Source organism: Gymnodraco acuticeps, unplaced genomic scaffold, assembly GCF_902827175.1.
Source record: "Gymnodraco acuticeps unplaced genomic scaffold, fGymAcu1.1, whole genome shotgun sequence".
In the NCBI taxonomy this organism is placed as follows: Eukaryota; Metazoa; Chordata; class Actinopteri; order Perciformes; family Bathydraconidae; genus Gymnodraco; species Gymnodraco acuticeps.
Window position 1 is genome coordinate 770,566 of NW_022992053.1, and position 27,500 is coordinate 798,065.

General features: G+C 41.8%; 1 protein-coding gene across 1 annotated transcript in view; it reads right to left on the reverse strand.

The window, feature by feature from the left end:
* pde9a (phosphodiesterase 9A) overlaps positions 1–27,500 on the reverse strand; it is a gene marked incomplete in the record, with an annotated part of 44,516 nt that overhangs the window by 14,784 nt on the left and 2,232 nt on the right. Inside the window, 6 exon segments of the mRNA XM_034202078.1 lie at positions 81–167; positions 1,161–1,235; positions 2,346–2,406; positions 2,922–3,006; positions 26,130–26,200; positions 27,127–27,181. Coding sequence (XP_034057969.1) covers positions 81–167; positions 1,161–1,235; positions 2,346–2,406; positions 2,922–3,006; positions 26,130–26,200; positions 27,127–27,181 — 434 coding nt within the window.

Below are 27,500 nucleotides of genomic sequence, written 5' to 3' on the forward strand. Positions count from 1 at the left end.
ACAGGACAGGAGGTGAGACCTTTGAGCTTGAGAAGTATTTAGAGAGGTATTGTGCAGGGTTGTGTGCGGATGTTTCTCACCAGCCATCTCTTGAGAGTGATGGGGTTGATGTTGAAGTCTCGCACCAGGCCCAGGTCATGGTACATGTGCTCCAGACAGCTGAGCATCTGTACAACAAAGGGACACAGCAGTGACACGTCTGTGTGCAGTGAACATGTGATGACACACTTCTTTAAACCTTTTGATTTACATCAAAACATATTGATTTTCAGATGTGCTGTTGCTGCCTTAGGAATGATGCAGTTTTCAAGTGAAACAGCATATGAAGTACTACAAGTCTAATATTCATTTATTTAACAATGTAGTTTAACATTAGAAAGACTAGTTTTAGCTCTCAACACGTTTTGAATGTTTCTTACCTTATTTCACATAGTTAAAATGTTTTCTTTTTACTCATGCATATTTCCCAACTGTATTTTAGTTGTACTGTTCTACAGTATGAACTGGAAGGACTTCATAGCTGTCTTATTTATTCTGTTATTTTTTGAAAACTATAATAATTATATAAAGGTGTGCCTTGGAAACATTTGTGTACCTTAATGGTGACCAAACCGTTTGAGACTCACTGAGATCAATTCAACTAACATAACTAAAGTTAACTATCTAAACACCCCCCCAGACAGCCTGCCATTGGAGAGAAGGCAGGGGACGCTTCACAACACTTTTTTCCTATTTTAAGCAAATACTTCTGATCCTTAATGACATGCAATTATTAAACATTAATCAAATGATCATTATAAAGGATTATTACCCATTTGGTCGTCTTTAATCAGTTATAATGAACAGATTTGAACCCATCTTTGATGAAAGCATTATGAGTGTGTTATCAGGGCATGCATCTCACCTCATTTGGCTCCCACTGCCACGCATCGAATGTAGGCAATCTAAGAGCTTCTACTGTCTCCTTAGACAGATGGTACTACACACACACACACACACACGCACACGCACGCACGCGCACACACACACACGCACACACAAACAGGGTACACACACACAAAGGGCAGCAGGGGGAACATGGAGGGGAGGGGAGGGGAAGGAGGAGGGAGGAGAGAGGGGAATTGTAGGTGAGACGGGTTCAGAAAAATGGTCAGTCTTACCTCGTTGGCCTCCCATAGCCACACGTCGAAGGCGGGTTTTTTGAGGGCGTCTATGGTCTGTTGTGACAGCATGTACTGCAGGCAACAGAGCTGCAGTTAACCCTGTCTGCACCGCCTCTACAGACACCTGCTGTAATGTATACAACTACCAGCCTTCCCAACATGTTACTGTATCATCACTAACTATTGCAGAACGGTTGTACTCCACCACACTAGCAGCCATTCAGCTGTTAACAGGTGAGCTGATTCTAAAGTGAAACTAGACTATGTGCAACGTTCACTGGATTCACTGATGCGTCCTGTGAAGGGCTGTGAAGTAAACATGACATGATGATACTTGCTCAGTGTATTTTTGTTCTGCAAAGACTTATGTGGGGTAAAAGGCATGGACTGAACCTGATCAATCAACAACTGTAAATTAGGCCAATTGTTTTTTTAAAACCGTTAAATCTCAACTATATGTAGACACTGGGTTGTGGTTGAACAGTGTTTTCTCTCAGGAAGGTTCCTAACTGAGTGAAATTACACAGGAGTATCACAGATAACAGCTGTTTAAATTCTTTAGATGATAGGAAAGGAACTTTATTATCTCACTGAGCAAACTTTTACTGATGAAAGCAAACATTAAGTCCTGATGATCTATCCTTCACATCTTTCCCTAACCCCATGATATTTTCACTGAGGATAAGTTCAATTTAGCTCCAAGACCTGTTAATGATCTGGGCTACTGTACGTTTGCAGCTAGCAAGAGGTATGAGAAGGTAAATGGTTTGAAAAATATGAATAAATGACTCTCTGTCTGCAGTGGAGGGGATGAAGGTGGTGGAGATAGAGAAATGTCGCAACGACATTAAGAAGCTCCGTGAGGAGATGACAGGTGACAGCAACACGTTGAGCAATCACTGAATACACCTGCTTTCATGAGAATAACCACAGAGCTAGTCTCGCTGCTGTCTTATTAACACAGTGATCAAATGTCCTGGGACAAACAGCTGATACTGATAACTGCTTGCTTTTTTTAAAACAAAAGACTCCCATGCCACTCAGCCTTTGATGCAACATGCTAAGTTGTCCGAAAACCCGCAGGACATCGGACCTGTTTTATTACTGAGTAGACCTGAGCTACCATCAGCAGACTCAGCTGGCTAACAGGAAGTGAGGTAGGAGGGCAGTGAGCAGACTTACCTTTGGGTAGGAGGGCACGTCTCTGCGTGGAGTCAGCTTCTTGTTGCCTTCCAGGAAGTTACTGGAAAATAGATTAGGGAACAGCATGAAGCAACAAAGAAATATCATTACATCAATACTGAAAATTCAAAATTACGTATCAAAAATACATATGACATTTTTCACGTTATTAACATTTATTCGACTGGTACATGTACTTACTCTTATCCTAGAACTGCCAGTGACCCTAAGTAATGCTTTACCAATTGAATATGTTCCTTTTTGATAATAAAAAATCAAATGCCCTTTATTTTCAACATTTCTTTTTTTATTTCATAATGGCATTTTTCAATTGACAATTTTTCATGCCACTTTCTTATTTTCTAATGTCATTTTTCAGGACAATGGTGTTGTCATGCCTGCTCATCTTTCATCCAATCACATTGGCTCTACGGCCCATAAGGCCCTGACAGCACTACTTAGCACCTTCGGCGGGACATTTGATCACTGTGTTAATAAGACAGCAGCGAGACTAGCTCTGTGGTTATTCTCATGAAAGCAGGTGTATTCAGTGATTGCTCAATGTGTTGCTGTCACCTGTTGTTTCTTGATGCCATCTCCTCACGGAGCTTCTTAATGTCGTTGCGACATTTCTCTATCTCCACCACCTTCATCCCCTCCACTGCAGACAGAGAGTCATTTATTCATATTTTTCAAACCATTTACCTTCTCATACCTCTTGCTAGCTGCAGATCCTTAACGGCCCGTCCACACAGCGGCGTGCGTTGACGCTTGCCAGCGGGCGTGTCTGACACCCGACCAACAACCAATCACATGAATCTCCCGCCCCTGACACACAAGCAGCGGTTTGATTGGCTAGAGCTTGTACTGGCATATGATTCGATTGGCTGACGCTTCTGCCGAGGCGTCAAAAGTTGAATATTGCTCAACTTTTGCAGCGAGCCACGCCAGCGACGCTCCGCGTCGCTTCCCACGATGCAGTTCGGCTAAAAGTGACGTCACCCCATTAAAAGTGAATGGGCAGAAGCGTTGGAAGCTTCAACGCACGCCGCTGTGTGGACGGGCCGTAACAGGTCTTGGAGCTAAATGAACCTTTAATGGTGGTTTAGCCTCTTACGACTGAGAGGTGGGAACAACAGGCTCAGTTCAAACTGGCCTATAACTGTTCTTTTGCCATTTGATTTGTTGTTCAATCAACAGTCAATTAATGCAGCAAAAAAACACATTCCCTGCCATTCATGTTCACCCTACTTATAAAAAGCTTTGGCACAAATCTTGACATTGATGGATTAAGCAAGCATTTCATATTTTTATAGCAACCATGAACCAAGAGTAGAGTTAGCTTCATTAAAGCAGGTGAACGGTGCCATCGAATATACATGCAAGTAAACAGTGAGCTATTGTTTTGTGTAGAAAATGTCCAGGTGTGTGAGCAGACCCTTAAACTGTGTCAGGGACAGTTGCAGGTGATGAGTGGGGTTATATTAGGCTAAACTGTCCCTCAATCAGAGCAGAGATCAATCAAAACATCATATACTGTGATGACATGTTGGATAATGATAAGGCTGCAAGTCACTTGTTGCTGTGCTGCACCAAAAACCCTCCAGTAGTATGGACTGTCAGGGGCATTAGTAAGCTAGATATTTAAGTCTGTCAGTGCCCAATCAGATATATGAAGTCAACTTTATGCAACCATAGTGAGTGCCCATAAGTGATTCATAAGTTGAGAGACTGAGAGCAAGCAGCAGGGTTGAAGGATGTCTGAGAGTTGGTGTAGGCGGGGGGAGAGAGAGGGACAAATATCCTGCAGCTGTGGACCATGAACGCCCACTCCCCGAGACTTCAGCATTCTGAGGAGTCCAGCAGCAGTAATATGAACAGCTGTGTGTGGAGTCCAGCAGCAGTAATATGAACAGCTGTGTGTGGAGTCCAGCAGCAGTAACCCAGTCTCATGGCATTTCGTGTTCACCAACACGATTTTTAATCTATTGATTCGTGTTCACCAACACGATTTCCCCCTTTTTTTCGTGCTGCACAGCACGATTTTAAAAGCAATGTATTTCTACTGGTAATGTGTTTCGTGCCTGCAGCACGTCTTTTTCTCCGGTCGGGTCGTGGAAGACCTGAAGCTGTGTGGTTCATAAAAACATGTTCTTACTCAATATCAAGCCACAATTATTGCTTTTATTTTAAATCGTATAATTTTGGACTTTTGTTGCCGTCTGTGAGGAAAATAAATGGGGCTCAGAGCCTCAGAATACTGAAATCTGTATTTTTAAATCTTTTTTTCCTTCAAATTTGTTATTCTTTTCAAAATAACATACTGTTATTTACTCACCAATAACACACAATTATCCTTGCTTTTATTTATTGGTTTGATTCCATAATCTCGGGCTTTTTTGGCGTCCGTCAGGAACTGAATTTCAAAATAAAAATAACCGGAATCAGACGTAGGAGTTTAGGATGGCCGAAGACACTACACTACCCATAATCCCCAGCTATCGTTTAGGACTACGGCCCCCGTGTTTAATCTTCAAGCTCTGGGATTGGATGTTGGAGTGGCTGTGCGCCAAGGTTACGCCGAGCGTCAAACAGCTGTTTGAAATGGAACGAAACCACGCCAGACTATCCAAAACTAGAATCGAACGCCCCCCCCCAGAACTACACATGCTGACTATTGTGTTTTGCAAAATGTTCTATGGGACGTCTCTCCTGAACGTTTTCGTTTTCCCCACAATTAGAAGTTGCCAGTATTAAACACATTGGTGTTATCAAATGTAAAACATATAATTAATAAATGGGTGAAAATCGCTTGTCATGCGCAGCATTAGTATATAGCATTAATATATACCCACATGACAGCTCATTGTTACTTTGTAATTCTACTCCATTACAATTCAGAGGTTAACCTGGTGTTTTTACTCCACTACACTTATTTGAGTTACTTTGCAGATTCTGATTAATGATGTGAAATATAAACAACCCTTAAATCAGACTTTAGTTACACCTGAGTAAAATTCAGGTAAGGTGATTGTCAAGTGCCAACAATCAGGAGAGATATTTGATAGTTGGCGCGTCGAAAGGAGCCAGTTGAGGTGGGTCGGGTACCTAGATAGGATGCCATCTGGGCGCCTCCCTAGGGAGGTGTTCCAGGCACGTCCAGCTGGGAAGAGACCAAGGGGTAGACCTAGGACCAGGTGGAGGGATTATATCTCTTCGCTGGCCTGGGAGCGCCTTGGGATCCCCCAGTCAGAGCTGGTTGATGTCGCCAGGGAAAAGAAAGTTTGGGGCTCTCTGCTGGAACTGCTACCCCCGCGACCCGACCACGGATAAGTGGGAGAAGATGGATGGATGCTTGAGAAGACTAAACATTTATCTGCAATTGACATGAATGGAAACAAGTAATAAAGTATGTTCATTACTTGTTATTCTCTACTAATAGTTAATTAAAGACTGTATAATTGCTATTTTGCACATCCCTTTCAAGATTTCAAGATTTTCAAAGGTTTATTGACATAGCATATACACAACTACGGTGTATGCAATGAATGAAAAACGTGGGTCACAGGTTCCTCAACAGTGCATTACAAGACATCTATCAATATGTGTGTATACCTCCCCATTAAACTGTCATATTCTGCACATTTCTTATACTATCTACATACATAAGAGTATAATTCATATGTATAATATCAGTTAAAATAAGTGCTTCAACATAGTTAACATTGCAGGAAAGTAATATATTAGACGTTAAGTACTTTGTCAGGCTTAATATTTATCTGTAGATAGATACCCCCAAAGTTTTTTTCTTATTTAAAAGAAGACCTTAATCTAAAGTAAATAAAGGTTAATTAGTTTTTCTGTTTTGCACATCCTCCTATTAATATCTTTGTACATTCTGCACTAAACTGTTTTATTGTAGAGATCACTTATAGTATTGTCTTGATTTTTTATATTCTATATTTCTATCACAGACCTTCTACTTTCCCCCTATGAAAGTATGTACTCTTAATATTTTTTTAATCAAATATAACACATAAAAACAATAATTCAATAACATGCTTTAACCACTAGGTTAAAGCACGTTATTGAAGCTCTACAAAGTAGCCATAATAACTTTGTATTATTAGTGTAGGACACTTATGTATGTACAACATCTGAAGATGTGTAGTTTTATTCATGCTTTCACATAATTTTACAGCATATTGCTATACTATTTTAGACTCAGTATTTACATTCCTATATTCAAAGAAAATCAGTAATATCTTTAAAAACTACAAGTCCTTTTATATCAGCTGTGCACCGTTATGGTGTAAATATAACCTATCTATGAATTAGATCAAATATAAAAGTCAGCCGAATTAGTGTTGATACTGCAAGGAGACGTATTGTGTGAAGAGAAATTGAAGATGTTGTTTAATTGTTGATATATTTATGATCCACGTCAAGTATTCAGATTCGGCGGCATTTCTTCCAGTTTTTCCAAAGGTGTTCTCATCAGGGCTCTATAAATAAAGAACTACGGCAGATCTGTAATATACAATGCAGCCGAACCGTGTATTACAATGCCGTTATGTGATGACTTTCAAAGAGAAAAGCAAGAGCGCTCGGAATTAAGTATTATTTTATTCTTTTAAAATGTTTTCCGGATATCATATCATATAAACACCAAATCCCAGCATGCATTGCGGCTAAAACATCCAATCAGCGAGTTTAAACCATAGTTGAGGATCCTGGGTAATCGCTCGAAATGCCTACATCTGTTTCCGGTTATTTTTATTTTGAAATTCAGTTCCTGACGGACGCCAAAAAAGCCCGAGATTATGGAATTAAACCAATAAATAAAAGCAAGGATAATTGTGTGTTATTGGTGAGTAAATAACAGTGTGTTATTTTGAAAAGAATAACAAATTAGAAGGGAAAAAAGATTTTAAAAATACAGATTTCAGTATTCTGAGGCTCTGAGCCCCATTTATTTTCCTCACAGACGGCAACAAAAGTCCGAAATTATACGATTTAAAATAAAAGCAATAATTGTGGCTTGATATTGAGTAAGAACATGTTTTTATGAACCACACAGCTTCCGGTCTTCCACGACCCGACTGGAGAAAAAGACATGCTGCAGCCAGGCACGAAACACATTACCAGTAGAAATTCATTGCTTTTAAAATCGTGCTGTGCAACACGAAAAAAAGGGGGAAATCGTGTTGGTGAACACGAATCAATAGATTTAAAATCGTGTTGGTGAACACGAAATGCCATGAGACTGGGTTGAATATGAACAGCTGTGTGTGGAGTCCAGCAGCAGTAATATGAACAGCTGTGTGTGGAGTCCAGCAGCAGTAATATGAACAGCTGTGTGTGGAGTCCAGCAGCAGTAATATGAACAGCTGTGTGTCAGAACTCTCATATGTCATCATATGACTTGGTCCTCCTCTCTTTGCCTCCTTCATCAGTCCACCTGTCTCCAGCTCCCATTAGGGACGTGACCATTGCGACTAAAGTCATGAGAGGATGGAGATCTGTGTGGGCGCCACAATGTTGCCATAGCAACCAGGTATCCAGGCAGTTGGCATGCTTGTGTGAAGTGGCTGTGCGTCAGATCTGAAAGTATTACTACAGGGAGTTAGGGAGAGTGGGAACTGAAATAAATCACTTTGAGTGTTGGAGATCATTTTTCCACTAGTTCATGAAACAATTGTCTGTTCTGCAGCAGTTTAAATCCAATGTGCCTTGAATTTAATTAATTTAATTTGTTTAGTATACATTGAAACGATGTAAAAATAAACGATCTGCTCCCAACTATTTAGTATTTAATGCAAATTCAGTTGAAAGGTATGCATTTTAGACCAGGTTCACACTGAACACTGTCAGTCCATACCTGTGGATCAGAGCACCTCTCTCTGCTCCAGAAGGCTTTCTACTGTAGAGTTAAGGGAAATTGCCATGGTGACCAAAGCAAACTCAGGCCATGATGTCATGGTGACTGAAAGGGTCATTGTGGACTATTAGGAAATTGAGGCACATCACATGGAACCATATGAGGTCAGAACATAAGAAGACGTTGGCCAAAAAAGCTGCAACACATGTGTGTGAAGGCATTATGCATTACACACAGCCCATACACGCATGTAGAGACACCAACACGCACACACATAAACACACTGAGGTCGCACAGCAAACACCAATGGTGTTATGCCATCAGTTGCTATGGTGAAGCCTGTGGTTCCATCTGCTGAGCTACAGTTCTGCTGGAACTCTTGTCTTTTTGTCTCTACTTGAGGATGTATGTTGAGAGGGCACATTATGCCCCTTTTCCATCAAACCGGCTCCGGTTCAAGATCCGTCCTTGTGCTTTTCTGGTGCTTAACTGGTTCTTCTCTGTAGCACCACTTGTGTTTCCACCGCTCAGAGCCCGACTGGTGCTGCCGCTGCTGCGTCATGACGTCACAGTTTACGTTTCTCCCAAACGCCACTCACAACAACAACAATGGGGGACTGCATCGGGTCGATGATCGTGTTGCTTTTAATCATACGAAGCCAGATAAAATTAAATAACTACTTCTCAACCCTTGTACTTTTCTCCAGTGCCATGGTTCATTGTTTAATAATGTGGTTCAGCGGCATTTACTGCAGTGCTGCTCGTCCACCGGAGTTTATCTCCCGTTAACTCACGGCAGCGTCCGCTGTAAAGTAGTGATGGCGAGATGAAGCCTTATGAAGCTTTGAAGCTTTCCAGCCAATTGGTTCGCAAAAGGGTTAATCTCATGAGGCTTTATTTGAGCACAACCCCCCTGTTGGTCAACATGTGTAAAACAGGCAGATATGACATCTCAACAGTGTGATCTTTCTTATACTCAGTTCCCAATGAGTAAAGCCTTAGAATAACTCTAAACAACGAACATGAAATCCTATTTTCATGTAATCAATTTGTATCAATATTGTACACATTTATTTATCTCTACCTTTATTTATTTGTTTATTTATTCCTGTATTTATTTATGTATTGCCTTATTTATTTATACATTTAGTAGGCATTTATATATTTATACTTATATCATGTTCCATCCTCCATATACAGTGGGGCAAACAAGTATTTAGTCAGCCACCAATTGTGCAAGTTCTCCCACTTAAAAAGATGAGAGAGGCCTGTAATTTTCATCCTAGCTATACCTCAACTATGAGAGACAAAATGAGAAAGAAAAAAAAATCCAGAAAATCACATTGTCTGATTTTTAAAGAATTTATTTGCAAATTATGGTGGAAAATAAGTATTTGGTCAATAACAAAAGTTCATCTCAATACTTTGTTATATACCCTTTGTTGGCAATGACAGAGGTTAAATGTTTTTCTGTAAGTCTTCACAAGGTTTTCACACACTGTTGCTGGTATTTTGGCCCATTCCTCCATGCAGATCTCCTCTAGAGCAGTGATGTTTTGGGGCTGTCGCTGGGCAACACGGACTTTCAACTCCCTCCAAAGATTTTCTATGGGGTTGAGATCTGGAGACTGGCTAGGCCACTCCAGGACCTTGAAATGCTTCTTACGAAGCCACTCCTTCGTTGCCCGGGCGGTGTGTTTGGGATCATTGTCATGCTGAAAGACCCAGCCACGTTTCATCTTCAATGCCCTTGCTGATGGAAGGAGGTTGTCACTCAAAATCTCACGATACATGGCCCCATTCATTCTTGCCTTTACACGGATCAGTCGTCCTGGTCCCTTTGCAGAAAAACAGCCCCAAAGCATGATGTTTCCACCCCCATGTTTCACAGTAGGTATGGTGTTCTTTGGATGCAACTCAGCATTCTTTCTCCTCCAAACACGTCTAGTTGAGTTTTTACCAAAAAGTTATATTTTGGTTTCATCTGACCATATGACATTCTCCCAATCCTCTTCTGGATCATCTAAATGCTCTCTAGCAAACTTCAGACGGGCCTGGACATGTACTGGCTTAAGCAGGGGGACACGTCTGGCACTGCAGGATTTGAGTCCCTGGCGGCGTAGTGTGTTACTGATGGTAGCCTTTGTTACTTTGGTCCCAGCTCTCTGCAGGTCATTGACTAGGTCCCCCCGTGTGGTTCTGGGATTTTTGCTCACCGTTCTTGTGATCATTTTGACCCCACGGGGTGAGATCTTGCGTGGAGCCCCAGATCGAGGGAGATTATCAGTGGTCTTGTATGTCTTCCATTTTCTAATAATTGCTCCCACAGTTGATTTCTTCACACCAAGCTGCTTACCTATTGCAGATTCAGTCTTCCCAGCCTGGTGCAGGTCTACAATTTTGTTTCTGGTGTCTTTTGACAGCTCTTTGGTCTTGGCCATAGTGGAGTTTGGAGTGTGACTGTTTGAGGTTGTGGATAGGTGTCTTTAATACTGATAACGAGTTCAAAGAGGTGCCATTAATACAGTTAACAAGTGGAGGACAGAGGAGGATCTTAAAGAAGAAGTTACAGGTCTGTGAGAGCCAGACATCTTGTTTGTTTGTAGGTGACCAAATACTTATTTTACCGAGGAATTTACCAATTAATTCATTAAAAATCCTACAATGTGATTTCCTGGATTATTTCCCCCATTCTGTCTCTCATAGTTGAAGTGTACCTAGGATGAAAATTACAGGCCTCTCTCATCTTTTTAAGTGGGAGAACTTGCACAATTGGTGGCTGACTAAATGTTTGCCCCACTGTAAGTGAGGGTCTGAGCTCTCTTAATCCCATCATGGTAATATGAGTGTTGTAAAACTGTGAAGTGTCAGTGGTTCAACCGATCTGAAGCACTATCTGAAGCAGTCACGTGGTATCGACGGGCAAGCCTCGATACACGCTTCACCAAAAACGTCTGTACTACTGTAAAGTATTCACTGTCTGACTGGCACACAAGCAGCTGATAAATATCCCCCATCCCCATAAGTGAATGTGTTTCAGTCTGAATTGACACTGTTTGGCATCACAACGCTGCTATTAAAGTTTCTCTGGTATAACTAAAATCATGTTAGCATAGCAACCGAAGCTAATCTGACTATGTTGACTACTTGTTGCTATCCTATTGTGGCATAGGCCTAAGCCGTTTTCTACAGGCACATTTTACCGGCGTAGTTTTCATTATGATTCTACTTGTGATAGTCGGACATGACAACCTGTGTAGCCCATGTATTGATTTGTAAGAAATAAAATCAATATTATTAATCACTTAGGACTACTGGAGACAATCTAAAATGCCAGGTCATCATGTAACCAGAGGAAGACCCCTGATTGATTGATCTCTCACTTCCTTCTATTCACAAGAAGACATAATGTGATCATAAACTAACAGAGCCTTGCTGTCAATCCCAAATAAACAAACATGAGGCATTATCTCACTCAGGTTTCACGACCAGGCAAGTAGTGTGTGATCAAAGTATCTACTGTTATTATGTGTTCTGTTGAGTGGTTTATCTGGTAATGTGATATGAGAGAATGTTATATTGGATACGCCACTAGAGGGCGACTGAAGATCACATGGACACACCTATGTGCAGACAAAGCATGGATGTATAACAGAGTGGTGCAGTGACGAGTCCTAAAACCCGGAATTGAGTTAGCATTTTACCACCACCGGTTCCCTCGTCTCAGAGCCAATGGGATTTCTCCATAGGGTTTTGGAAAATAGCTCCAAATAAGGTCTGTGCAGTGGCGGCTGGTGGAAAATATTTTTGGTGGGGCTTTTGATATAGTGAGTAAAACAATTTTTTTTGGGAGAAATTACCCCTTAAATTAGGACTTCTGGTGATGTAATGGCACGTTTCCAGTGCAGCGCGGAGCTCGCTTTAAAGCTGTGATATATACAAATCGGGTTGGTCCGGTCCAAGGTCTTTAAGTATCAATTTATCTCCCAAACTTCTCCTTTGGAAAGGATTGGAGAGTAGCTCTTGCACGGAATTGGGTGCGGACCGAGGTCCGGCGACTCCACCTGCACACCATTCTAAATACTGCGTCACCTTGGTCACTCACGAGTCTAAAAAACAACTCACGTCACGTAAGCAACGTGGGCGCCAACGTGAGCGCCCTCGTGACCAAAATATTTGACGGCGCTGATTGGCTGAAATTATGTTTCGGCGGCACAGTTTACTATTGAGACTTTTGCAACGTGCTGGTTGCTGCTGTTTGTCTCGGGGGCTCCGCCCGGTAATGATAAACTAATGCCATGGGCAAGGCCAGGCAGGAAATATGTGACTTATCAGTAACTTTAGACATCGTAACACAATTTTAAACGAGATTTTATTGTAGATTATACATTTTACTGATACCAATTGTATGATATTTACCTTGTTCATTAAAAATAAAAATATAAAATATATATATTTTTTTAATATATATTTTTTAATTTAATATTTAAAAATTTTTTTTTTTTTAATGTGGGAAGAGGTGTGGCGGCGCCCCTAGCGCCCCTATGGGGTGGCCGCCACTGGGTCTGTGGTTGACACAAATTTAAGAGACGGATCACGTTTTGTTCTACGACATTAAATACATCAGCAGTGACCCCACTGGTGATTGTTGAAGAGTTTACGTGTCTGAAAAACTATGGTTGTTAACATGTGGCTGAATAGGACTACAGAAATTGTGGAGGACGTTGTACGTAATTACACCGAACAGTAAACACTCCTGCTAAGTTTGTTTGCCCTGTTCTGCTTGAAAGCAAGTACCCAGAGGTCTCAAGTCTTAACCTACATGTCTCAAGCAAGTTTCAAGCAAGTCCCAAGTTTATGGGCTTAGATTTGTCTCATTTGTGTGAACATAACAATTATTTGTGTGTAAATATGTGATTTGTAAATGTAAAACACCATCCACAAATGCAGTTAAAAGGTTTACAAACTCACAAATAAATGTGCAAATGTAAAACGGATCTGCAAATACGCTAAATATTTTCACAAATACAAAAAAGATCTGTGAATACTATATCACGGATCGTCTTTTTACACACACAGAGTTTTGAGACAAACTTTCCGCCGGTCTCGACCGAAATCTGCTCGTGTCACTCGGTTATTTTCGGAAACCACGTGATGGCCTGCTGATGACGACATTTCCGCATTTCAAGGTTTCAAAGTAAGAGCATGATGGCTTCCCTCTGGAGTCGAAGCTCGCAGCGCCATGTCGAAGTGCGCATATTCTACGTATTTAATCAGATATTTTTGATTATAAGGAGTACAAATATCATGCAGATAACCACCGAATCGCTGGAACTGTAGCTTTCCTGCGGTACCTATTGTGAGACTTTACCCGACGAATCACAGCAGCCAATAAGGTAGCTCAAAGCAGCTTGACTTGGCGTTACACTGTGTGGGATTTGGTTGTATCGTATGTCGGTCAAGTAAATCTCTGCCAGGGCAGCTGCAGCTATGTTGGTCTGAAATGACAAATGGACACTCAAGAAATCACTAAGGGCCTACCGACGCATAAACACCTATCATTACACCGACCAAGAAAAAAACATAAACCATGTGTCTCCCATCAGTTAACGTATGTGAGGAAACAAGACAGAGACTGAGAAAATGTCTAAAAAAAACACAACAGTCACAGACGCACTAGAGATTATTTTCGCTAGCACTCGTGAAAATGGAGCATCAGAACCAGAAGGCTTCGACTCTTCTTCTTCTGAAGAAGAATACAGGGACAACGGGACACTTATCGCAAAGCAGAGTAGGGGGCTAGTACACCCTCCTGAGGGTCCGATTGTGGATGTCATGCGAGCAAAACATGGTGAAAACCGTCTGAAACTCCATGACATTTATGAGAGGGACTGCTCGAAAGTAGGATATTTGGGATATCCATCGTAGCCAGGGTTTACGATCAGTTTTTGGGTGAGTTGTACTGAGGAACAAGTATCACAGCACCGACGGGTGAAAAATAGTGTTTAGGTAACACGGGGTGTTCAGGTAACACTTAAAGACTTTTTTATGGAACGCAAAGCAGAGTAGGGGGCTGTACACCCTCCTGAGGGTCCAATTGTGGATGTCATGCGAGCATAACATGGTGAAAACAATCAGTCTAAATTAACAATCGGGACGGAAATGTTCGGATTTCCAAAGGGAGGTTCTGTGAATAAATTAAAAATCAAGAACCGAAAGAATTGAACTATTCATATCTTAGACTGCACTGTAACTTCTATCTTTTAATGTTTATTTTATTAGCTTTTCTTTTTAATGACTGATTTTAAATGCCATTTTCTTAACGTCTTCCACTTTTAATGTTTCTTTTATTATCTTTTACTGTTTTTAAATGCCTTTGTCTGAATGTCTTTCATTTTTGTAAAGCACCTTGAATTGCCTGGTGCTGAAAGGTGCCTTGCCTTGCCTTGGCTGATGTCCAAATGGACATCAGCCAGCATCCTTGGTATCTGTTGTTCACCGAGTTGATTCTCCCCCCATCCATCTTGATGTTTCTTTGCATCTCTTTATGACCATTTATTTACTAACATTTATAACTGCCAAAAGGGAGTCTTGTAAAGTGTTAAACAAATCACCATTTATTAATGAGTTACTACCATTTATAATTTGTTTAAGTTATATTAAGCCTTAAAGTTATGCATCAATTAGGGCGTGGTCACATTGAGCGACATGTAATTCCTGTGACTGCTGTTGTTAGCTTCCTGTCTCTCTGCTAGCATTAAGTGGGATAATACTGTAGACTTTAATACCGCCAACATGAAGAAAGTTCTGCTGAGATTCTGCTTTTTAACACATCGGCTGTTACACGGTCATCTGCTTCATTGGGAAATGCATCGATGACGTGGTACCGAAGGTTTCAGTACGAACATTCCCTAATCAAAAGCCCTGGATAAACGGCGAGGTGCGTGGCAAACTGAATGCACGCACTATCGCGCACAGAGCTGGAGATTTGGACGATTACAGGAATTCTAGGTATGAACTCCGGAGAGTTATCAGCAGTGCGCATCTCTCCCAGATGAGCTGAACAGTTTTCTTGCACGATTTGAGAGCAACCAGGCTGGGGGTGCAGAGAAGGATCAGGAGCCCTGCCCTTTTGTTTTAAACAGGGCAGATGTGTGTAAATCCTTTAAAAGGGTTAACCCACACAAGGCTCCTGGACCTGATGGCATCCCTGGCCGTGTTCTCAGGGTGTGTGCAGTTCAGCTGGCAGAGGTGTTCACAGACATCTTCAACAGGTCCCTGCTGCAGTCTGTAGTCCCCACATGCTTCAAACACTCCACCATCGTTCCTGTCCCCAAAAAGACAATAATCACCAGCCTCAATGACTACCACCCAGTAGCACTCACCTCCATCATCATGAAGTGCTTTGAGCGGTTAGTCAAAACCTTCATCACCTCCTCCCTCCCTGACTCTCTGGACCCCCTGCAGTTTGCCTACAGAGCAAACAGGTCCACAGACGACACCATAGCCCATACCATCCACACTGCCCTCACACACCTGGACCAGAGGAACACATATGTGAGAATGCTGTTCATTGATTACAGTTCAGCTTTCAACACCATTGTGCTCTCCAAGCTGGTCATCAAGCTCAGAGACCTCAGGCTCAACAGCACCCTCTGTGATTGGATCCTAAACTTCCTGACGGGCAGACCCCAGGCAGTGTGGGTGGGAAACATCACATCCTCCACCCTGATCCTCAACATCGGAGCCCCTCAAGGCTGCATGCTCAGCCCTCTCCTCTACTCCCTGTTCACTCACGAGTGCGTGGCCACACACAGCTCCAACACCATCGGGAAGTTTGCTGACGACACGACCGTCATCGGCCAGATCACAGACGGCGACGAGACGGCGTACAGAGAGGAGGTCGAAAACCTGACGTCTTGGTGCCAGGAAAACAACCTCCATCTCAACGTCAGCAAAACCAAGGAGCTGATTGTGGATTGCAGGAAGCAGCAGGGAGAGGGACACGCCCCCATTGCCATCAATGGGACTACGGTGGAGAGTCAGCAGCTTCAGGTTCCTCGGGGTCCACATCACTGAGGACCTGACATGGACTCTTCACACCACCACCATCACCAAGAAAGCTCGACAGCGGCTCTTCTTCCTCCGCAGGCTGGTTCTGTTGCATCTTACTTTGCATTTCATGTGAAAAATGTGTATTAGGTAAGTGTGAATGTTATAACTCATTCAAAAATGGACATGTGTATTAAACTTAAAAACAACGCACCCTTTCAGTGGTTATAAATGTTAGTGACTCATCAATAGATGGTGATGTGTTTCACACTTTACAATATGGCTCCCTTTTGGCAGTTATAAATGTTAATAACTCATTAATAAATGGTCATAAGAGATGCCAAGAAACATAAAGATGGATGGGGGGAGAATCAACTCTGTGAACAACAGATACCAAGGATGCTGGCTGATGAAGAAGACGAAGTAAGCTAAGTAGCCAATATAAGGCTTAGCAGTACAGATACATGTGGGCTCACTATTTGGCAAGCAACCGGTCACAGTTGCCCTGTTTATCTCATGTCTTATAAAAGCTTATTAATGATTTATAAAGTGTTCACAACCTAATTAATTAATTAATTACAAACTATTCGTAAACCCTTTATAAGGGTAGTCTTACCATCTGGTCTCCTGCACTGCTTTTTTGCACTTCTGGTCAGATGCCTAAACTTACATTTTGTCACTAGTACATGTACTATTTAATGACAATAAAGTTGAATCTGAATCTGAATCTGAAAAATAAACAGAATGACTATATAAAGTGAGTGTTTTTTATAAGTGTGTGGTTGCGTTCTAGTCACTTTGCTCAGCGCTACTGCTTGTTACAACTTTTATTTGCCGGCCCGTACTCGCCATGAACTGTTGTTGCTCAGGCTAATTTCGGCCCCCACGTAATCGTGAAGTATTGGTTCTTGGTTCTGGCCGGCTCTGGAACCGGTTATGCCCCTTTTCCACCAAACCGGTTCCAGGTCCGGTTCCGGGCTAGAGTCTGATTTAGCTTTGGTTCTTCTTTGTTGTGCGTAGACGGCTCTGCTAAGATTGTTCCCTAGTTTAGGTTTCATGTTATGTGTTTAGATAGGTTCCTGTTTTATTTTGATAGTCTTGTCTACCCTCATGTGTCTAAAGTACGTTTCCTGCCTTGTCTGTTTTCCCGCTGTTGTGATTGTCTAATTGTCTTCACCTGGTGTTGTCTGTCTAGTACAGGGGTGCCCAACCTTTTTTGAACCGAGAGCTACTTTTAAAGTTGCCAGTCTGCCGAGATCTACCAGTCCAAATAGAGAGGCGTAGCCATTACTGACAGCCTACTACCAGGTAAATACACACTTCTACTTGTATAAAACTGACCTTTGTACGATTAATACTTCATAAAATACTGCAGATCCTTTATCTTACCTCTTTCTAATCTACACACATACAAGTATTTAACTGAAGTTACACAACAGTGTTGTTGATACAGAGTTGGAGTTTATTCACACGTCACATACTACAGTGGGTAATGTTTTCAAGAAGCATTGAACAGTGCTGCCACATATGACACAGGAAAAAAAGAAAAGACTCTGAACCCTTTCTTTGCCATTATATAAAAATAGTGTTGCTACAAAAGTATAAATGAGGCTTACTAATAAGACAACTCAGATCTGAAGCTACACAGGAATCTGCTGCCAAAGTGCAATAAAAAAGACAAAATTAATAGAATCAAACCATTTTTTTGTTGCATTTTAGTAGATTATAAAAAGAAATGCCTTTAAAATAGGATGCAAGCAACACTAGTTTCTTAACCTGAATTGATAATAGACTATAATCAATTTAAACAGAACAGATCTTAATGTTTGCATTCTTATACCATTTTGTACAATAATTATAATGAATAAGTTCAAACAAACTAAAACTCACAGCTGATTAATAACGGTATCCAACTTGAGTTTTTATTATATCAAAAACCTGTTGAAATGCTTCTGTTATTTTAACTGTCCCCAAAAAGCGCGTCAGCAGCCTCCAGGAATGCTTCTTTCACAACTTCGCCATCTTTGAAAGACTTCATGTGTTTCTCAAGAACGTGACTGACACGTTAAGATGCTATGGTAGCAGCCTTGCTCTTGTTGTTGGGCCTGGTGAAAATGGACTGCTGTGCATTTAGCTGTCCTTTCAGGCCCCTCCCCTTTTGGGAGCGTAGGGCAGAATTAGGAGGGAATTCCGTCTCGTAGCGTTTGTGCACTGTTTTGAAATGCCGCTCCTAAATTACACTTCTTCGATAAAGCCACGCTCGCATTGCAGATGAGAGACAGATGGACTTTGAATTGGAATAGATACAAAAATAATCATCCTCCCACTCGGAGTGAAAATTATATATTTTGGGCTTTTTTGCTTCTGCCATAATTGCGGTCTTGTGTGTGTGCGGACTGTCACTCCTGTTGACACGGTCGGACAACAACGTCAGCGAAATAGTGCCCACTGCCCACCAGCCACGCCCCGACACATGGGGTCACGCCGGCCAATCACAAAGCTTTGATGCGTTCAAGTGCATTATTCTGGCACAGGAACATTATGTTACAGGACATAACACAGAATGTTGTTGTTCTATTTTTAGACACATCTCGCGATCGACTGGGAATCGACTGGTTGGGCACCCCTGGTCTAGTATATATATAGTTCTCGTCTTCCCCTGTCTCGTTGCCAGATTGTCTTGTGTGTTCCAAACATTCCAGCGTTAAGATCATTTGTCATTGTCCATAGAGTTATCGTTCATAGAGTTAGATTAAGTAAGTCGTTTTTGTAGTTTTTTGATAGTATAGGTTAGACAGTTTATTGAGTGTTTGTTTTGTTACTTTATGTATTCAGTGTGTTATGACGTGTTTACATTAAAACACTTTATTTTGATACTTTGTTTGTCTCTGCATTGTGCATTTGATTCCACGCCTTTGTACAGCCTTAACATTCCTGTTTCCACCACAGCGGAGCAGGCTCTAAGCACCGAAAACCGGTTCTTAGCTGACCCCACTCGGCTGCCCGGCAAGAACCAAGAACCAATACTTAACGCTTACGTCGAAGGGGGCGAGATTAACCTGAGCAATAACAGTTAATGGGGAGTACGGCAAATACAAGTTGTAACAAGCAGTAGCGTTGAGCTAAGTGACCAGAACGCGACCTCAAGCTTATAAAAAAAACACACTTTATAAAGTCAGGCAACACTAATCAGGCTTAGGGTAATTCTGTTTATTTTTACCTTACTTTGACCATCCGCTCGCTGTTATTGATCATTTTGGAGAGCAGGCAGACATGTTACACCTTCATTGTTGTTGTTGTGAGCGGCGTTTGGGAGAAACGTAAACCGACGTAAATGGTGATGTCATGACGCAGCACCAGTCGGGCTCTGAGCGGTGGAAACACAAGTGGTGCTACAGAGAAGAACCAGTTCAGCACCAGAAAAGCACAAGAACGGATCTTGAACCGGAACCGGTTTGGTGGAAAAGGGACAATAGATAACCTAGTTTAGGACCAGAGATGGGGTCGTTACTCAAAAAAAGTAATATATTACATATTACTAATTACTTAAAAAAAAAAAAAGTAATATATTACGTATTATGTAACGCGTTACTTTACTCGTTACTTTACTTGTTACTTTACTCGTTACTTTACTCGCAGGGCCACCCTCCCTACAGGCAGATCACCCAAACTGTGGAGGGTGCTTCATTTTGCGGAGGGAGCCTCATCTGAAGCGCAAATGCGGCGCACCTAAAGTACTCGTTACTTTACTCGACATCCTCACTCTGGATTCGGAGGTCCTCCTTAGCTATTAGCATGTTGTCTTTGCAGGTGCTTGTTGAGGTTTGATGTTGTGTTTGCAGCAGTGGATAAAAGCTTCTGGCCTGGACACAGTTTGCACCTCACCGTCACATTCCTGTCTATTCTTCGGACAAACTCAAAATAATGGGCATACCTCCACCCCTCGAAAGTTATCGCTGTTGACTCAGCCATGTTTATGCACTGCATGTGGACGCAGTGGCGGCGCCAGAGATTTTCTCTAGGGGGTGCTGTGGGGTAGCTTGACGTTTCATAGAGGGTGCTCAAACATTAAGGGTTTCCCATTAATGCACCAGCGCTACAGTTGAATTTTCTACTGCAACACTCCCCACACGCACACACAGTGCACCCGCGACTGTTGCAATGAAGGCTCGATAATCAGCTCAATGCATAGGTGTAAGCAGGGGTAAAGTGCTATTTTTACAAGTGGGGGGTGAACCTCACCTCCTCTAGGAGGGTCCTTACCTCCTCTAGTGGGGTCTGAGGGCATGCTTCCCTGGGAAGATTTTTTTTAAATATTGAAGTTAAAAGCATAAATCTGGTGCACTTTGAGAGCAACATTAAGAGATCTATGGATTCATCTCTCAACACCCATATGAAACAGAGCTGTAAACAGATTTTCTATTTCTTTATAGATATTTTACAAATCACTCCCCTTTTAAAACAAACCGTTTGAGACCCACTGAGATAACTAGACTAAAGTTAACTATCTAAACACTGAGAGTCCTTTACTTCACCTGAGCTGAGGTTATCTGAGACTCTCAGTCTGACAGGAGAGAGTTCTCCCTCCACCTTGTTGTTGAAAAAGCTCCTTATATCCGTTAGCTTGGCTAGCTATCACCAGATGCTAACCACAATGATCTCCAGTAGATACCGACCGGTGCGCGAGCTCTCGCTCGCTCGCGCACGCACACAAAATGGCTCGTGCCACACACACACACACACACACACACACACACACACACACACACACACACACACACACACACACAAAATGGCTCGTGCCACACACACACACACACACACACACCCACACACACACACACACACACACACACACACACACCCACACACACACACACACACACACACACACACACACACACACACACACACACAGACAGACAGACAGACAGACAGACAGACAGACAGACAGACAGACAGACAGACAGACAGACAGACAGACAGACAGACAGACAGACAGACAGACACACATACACACACACATACACACACACAGAGCAGAGCTTGAATGACACACTGAGACCCAGAAGTAAGCTACTTGTACTCACAAGGCCTATTATGTGCAGAATCCCTCTCGCTTTCAGGTGGTTTTGATTGAGTGTCCACACGTGGACGTTTAAGGACTAAAAAATGATCAATTGTTCACTTTGCTGTTAGCAAATCATTTGGCGCTCTAGCTAACAGGAAGTCAATCAAGTGTCACAAAGAAATGTAGCCTATGGGTAGGTCAAAAATCGAATGGGTGCTGGCCATTGGCCTAATCATATCACCTGTGTTGGCTTTATGTTTTTGGTCAAAAATGTGTTTGTTTCACATTTGCATTGATGTAATCAATAATTTTTCTAATTTAATTTAATAAAAATAATAATAATAATCTTCGAAAAAAAAAAAACCACATATTTCTTGGGGGTGCTTAGGGGGTGATTTGGCAATCCTGGGGGGTGCTTCAGCACCCCCTAGCTCCCCTCTGGCGCCGCCCCTGTGTGGACCTGCAAGTCGCGCAAATGTTACGTAAATATAAACCTGCGGCGGAAATCCCTCTTGTCTGTCAATGGGAGAATCTAGTAATTCTAGTAACTTCTCAGTGAACCATGAGGCCAAAATGGCCTGACTATCATTGGCCCATAGAGAGTGCACACTTGCATTTTGCTTAAGTCCCGCTTCAAATTCGCAGAGTCAGGGCCGATTTCAGAGTGGTCAGATTAATGAAAAGAGAAACTAACTCTGGATTCAGTTATTAGCGCATTTTACAACTCTTAGACCCTAATGATTTATATAAGAGCTATAAAAGTGTTTGTACTGGGAAGTTGATTTAGTTAGTATTACCCTTACTTTAAGATTTCTCTTTCCCAAAGGCCATAATGATGTCACAGAATGACACATAAATTGTAGTCCCACCGTTGGGCCTTTTTTTCAACGCCGTCGCACTTCCTGGTTTTGGTTGCAGAAAAATACGACTCAGAGAACCATTTCCTAGATATTATATGTTTTAACATATAAATTCAATAACTATATTTCTGTTCAGAACTGCTTGTAAATATGTAATCAATCAATCAATCAATGTTATCATTATTGTTTTATATACTCATTTAAACATATGTAAAGGGTATAAGTCACTATGAAAACATTATTATTTTTATGATGGGTTTATTTGATTCTACGTATGAGTGTGTAAATTAATCTGCTATAGTGCCATAAAAAAGTCTACAATGGAACCGACTCTAGGTATTATGCACACATCTTTATATTATCAAACCAAAACTGTGTGTGCAAAGCATAGACTGTATAGACTATATATATAAATGGACGTAGTGTCGGTGACGTCACCCATAGGATTCTGTAGAGTTGCCGTGAAGCCCTTAGTAGGCGGAGTCGGCCACTAACGGCCGGCTGTGACGTCAGAGTCTAATCCCGCCTGCTCAAAGAGGCGGAGCCGAGGCGGGACCTGCTGCCTCCGAACTGGAAGTAAACAGAGCTAGCTCAGGCTAAGCTAACATGAAATACATGCATATCAAGTCACTGCTAACAGTGTAGTTCCCCTATATAAACGTTACATTCATAATCAAATGAGACAATCTGCAAGAGAATTAGCTATATTTTGTTATTCTTAATGCTTGTCATTCACACGTTGAGAAAAGACGGACTCCACCGCCCGGACCTAACGGAGCCGCAGTGGGCTAGCTCCGGGACGCCACTGGGATAATCGGGTCCCCTATTAACATTTGCTCCCGTTTAGCATTAGGGCGTCATAGCCATAGACTATAAAAGTCTTACCCAAGGCTGAATCTGTCACAAGTTAGACACTTCTATTATTGTTTGTTTGGTGGCTCAACTAAACTCTCCTGTCATTTCAGATCCCGCCTTCCTCCAGGCCCTTGTAATCAGCTCACTTCCCTCACCTGGTCTCCCCAGCCCTTCCCCTCACCTGTTACTCATTCCCTCATCACTCCACAGTATTTATACCACCTCACTATCACTTGTCCTTTGCCAGATTGTCTTGTCGTTTCCGCCAAGCTCTCCAGTGAGTGTTGTGCTCTAGCCTAGATGTTTGTCCTGCCCGGTTTTTTACCCCTGCCTGCCTGTTTACGGATCTCGAGTTCCTGCCTGCTCCCTGTCTGGTTTTGGTTGCCTGTCTGACGGATTTCCTGGTTTTGACCCTGCCTGTCCCTGACCTGAATAAACTGAACATTGCTACACTGGTTGTATCTGAGTCGTGCTATTGGGTTCTGATCTGTACCTGTGATCGTGACAGAATCATAAACTAAAATGTATATGTATGCATAAAGGGTTACGTCCTTAGCTGGCTCATAAGTAACAAGCTAAGCTACCAAGCACACAAACACCTGCGAACGGGGTTAACATGTATAATATTATCATTTTAGACTTCTTGGAAGTTCTGTTAGTACATTCAAGCGCACAGCACAACATTTTAATTGTCTGGTATTTGTAACAATATTCCCTAAAAGGCACAATCACCACGAACACGGCTAAAGCTAAAGGGTCAAGTACAGTACTATGACTAACTAACGTTGTAGCCTCTATGGTTGTAGCCTAGCAGAGTGGACAAGTTGCTGTTAGCTGACAGTGAGGCATGGACGTGTCCATCAAAGTGACCACGCCCTAATTTATGCAAACACTTTAAGACCTAATATAAATAAAAGGGTCGTGTTAGAAAACAATTCACTCACAGATTCATAATCATGAAGGTGGAACCTAACTATATCGATAATAATATTTATTGCATCCATGGGTAGAAACATGTTTTTTTCTGCTGTAAAGTTGGGCATTTTAACATGGGGGTCTATGGAAATTGCTCCTTTCTGCAGCCAGTCCCTAGCGGCCCATGTATGAACTGCAGTGTGTGGCACCGTATTGGCTTCCCGGCTCTACCCCACAGTTTGCCACTTGGTGCAAAGTCATTCAGCTCGGCAGTGCAATACACACATTTGCTGCAGGAGAGCAGAAGTACCAAAGCAATTAGCAATGTGCATTTATGGAGGACAGATCCACAGCTCAGCCAGGGGGGGAACACTTGCAACAATCTGAGTCTGGTGGCTGACTTAACTGTTAACTCAATGAACAACTGACATATTCTGCCTAACCTTTACCTTTAATCACAGCCTTACTAGGAAGGAAGTAATGATTGCATAAACGATAACTGATTAAATGTTCCTGTAGGTAATTACTCTAGCAGCTGACCTGTTGAGAACACAGACTGATATTATAAAAAAATATGATGGTAGGGAAACTTTATTGATCCTATTTTATTGCTGACTTTTATCTTTAGAGAATTGAGACATTTACATTATACCCAGTGCAAAGATGCCAACAGGCATGCAGGTAACAACTATGTAAGCTGCTGCAGCATAGTGAGCACAGCACACTTCCTCCTTACTGTTAATAACACACCAAAACCTGGAAAGTGATAAAGGTCAGCTGAGGAGAAATGGCCTGACCATGATGTTGTTTAAGTATGAAGAGGACACCTTACTTTGCCCTCTGTCAGTCCAAGTGGTCAATGGTCATTAGATGCTAATAATTGCAGCTGGTCAACAGCCTCTTGAGATGTTTTAGCAGACAACATAACATGTATCGTCCACTTATCTAATCGCAGCATCATAAAGTGTGGAGGGACACAAGTTCAGACAACATGCACTGAAGGCATGCAGTTATCTCACACTGCACACGAATCACTCTAGATAGAACCACTGTACTAATAATACTTTCAAAGCTAAGTGAAGTCCAGAAAGTCAAGTAGCATATGACAAAATGTTTCTTTTGACAAGACACACTATTTAATCTCCCTTAAGAACGGCTTATAGACAGAAACTATATCATTTGATCTTTTTATGTGTTGGGTCGGTTAGATGGTTCAGAGTGACATATCTCAACCACTGCTGGATGGATTCCACAAACATCTTGTACGAACTTCTCTCTGACTCCAACACCACCTGCAGGTCTGCTTCCTTTGGTTTGACACCAATTACCTACACAACCAATGACATTCCCGTCAGACTTAATTGTCTTGTTTTTTTAGTGCTATTTACCAAATGTTGGTCTGCTAAAACAGTAAACTAAGATAGGGATAATGGTATGCAGAGCTGGAAGCATGGCCCTCAGGTTGGACACAAAACACCATGCTTTTCTGAAGAGTTGCCATGCATCATGAGTGTAGAAAACACCCCCACAGCTGTGTCCTGACAGAAGCATAGCACAGGGATAGCATAGCGCAGCTCAAAAGTTAAACATAAGCTCACACACAGCCTAATTTGCAAAGAGAAATTCAGTACAATCTTTTGCCAAGAATAGGTTTGGTGCCTGAATGTTGCTGATACCTACGTTGCATGTCTAACAGTCTCTGAGAGCTAAGCGTAAGTGCATCATCAATGTGAAATAGTAGAAAGATAATGGGGTATTCCCATAAAGCTGACATGTATGAGATGTATGAGAGCAAACAAAGTCTGCACCCTCCTGCTGCAGACTGGACTTTAAACTGTATGAAAGTTTCCAAAGTGAACTTTCAACTGGATTATAATAGAGTGTTGTCTATAAGGGACTTACTGTACTTCTTTGTCTCTCGCATATCTCAACCATACTGCATGAAATGCACATAGATCAAATACAAATGATTAGCACTGTTAGCTTTAGCTTTCACACCATGTCCTCCACCAGGGTAGGAGCTAGTTCAGTTAAGATGAGGAAGAATTGATTCAATACAATATTCATAAGCCCCTTTATATTTTTGTATTTGTTGGTGAGCAAAACAGCTTATGAAAAAGGTGTAAACCTGAGAATGGGGGGGGACTTACGTTCCACTCTTTTCTCCAGCATGGCCAGACGGTTGGTGACCTCGGTCTTCAGCTCGTTGATCTTGAATGCCCTGCAGACAGATGGAGAGGGAGGGAAAAAAACATTTGAACAATAAATATTATTGTGTATTTGTATACAAACATATATACCTTAATCAAAGTGTTTTTAATCAATCATATAAGATATAGATTTCGATATAGATATCGATATATATATCCCTGTAGTGCTCCATTGTAGACCATCATATTGCATAACCATTAGACAGCTGCAAATCAACACATTTCTGAATCAACAGGATTTCAGCTCCATTTGTCAAACTAAATTATATTTTGAAATCTCAAATAATCAGTTTACAAGTCACTCATGGAAATCATTTCTGAAGCGTTATAGTCGCTCTCTCATTCTTCATGGAACAACTCTAACAGTGCCATCCCTGCTAAGTACTGAATAATCACTAGGTCATAACAAATAAGGCAACTTCTATCACATCTGCTAATTGATAATCCAAGAATGCAAATAGATCTCTGGCTGTGACACACAATTAGCAACCACAGGCCAACGTGCTGCTGTTCCCTTCGGCCCAATGGACTCATGTTGGACCTGTGCACAACTGCTTCGCAGGATGTCATCACACAGAAACACTTCCTGTCTATGATGCAGGTTTAAAGAAAAAAAAAAAGCATAAGCAGAGAGGTTCCCAGCACTGATCACACACACAGGCGTTCACACGGTGGTGCTGCTGCTGCTGCTGGTGCAAACCCTCTGTAAGAGTCCTCTGTCTCTTGAGACCAGGAAATACATTTTCATCAAGCTTCGAAAGGAAGTTTTCTCTTAACAGTACGCTAGAACAAACTGAAAGGAAGACACGATAGAGAGTAATAAAACTAAACAAATTGTTCACAGTTGATACAAAAACATAGAAAGTATGAATAAGTAATAACTCAAATATTTGCTGCAATATGAATGAGTTCACGGTGAAGAGTTGATGCTGCTTACCTTGAGAACTGTTCTGCCACCTGTGTCAGTACATTCTGAAAGAGTTCCTCTTTATCTGAGGAGAGCACACACACACACACACACACACACACACACACACACACACACACACACACACACACACACACACACACACACACACACACACACACACACACACACACACCACACAACACACACACAACACACACACACACACACACACACACACACACACACACACACACACACACACACATGTCAACAGCCTGTTGGAGTCCAGTGTAAACAGCTTGAATCCACTGAGGCAGAATATTTCATAATAAATACTATAGCACCTAGAACGACTACACACTGACATCAATACATGCAGAGCTGATGTAAGCTAATCCGAG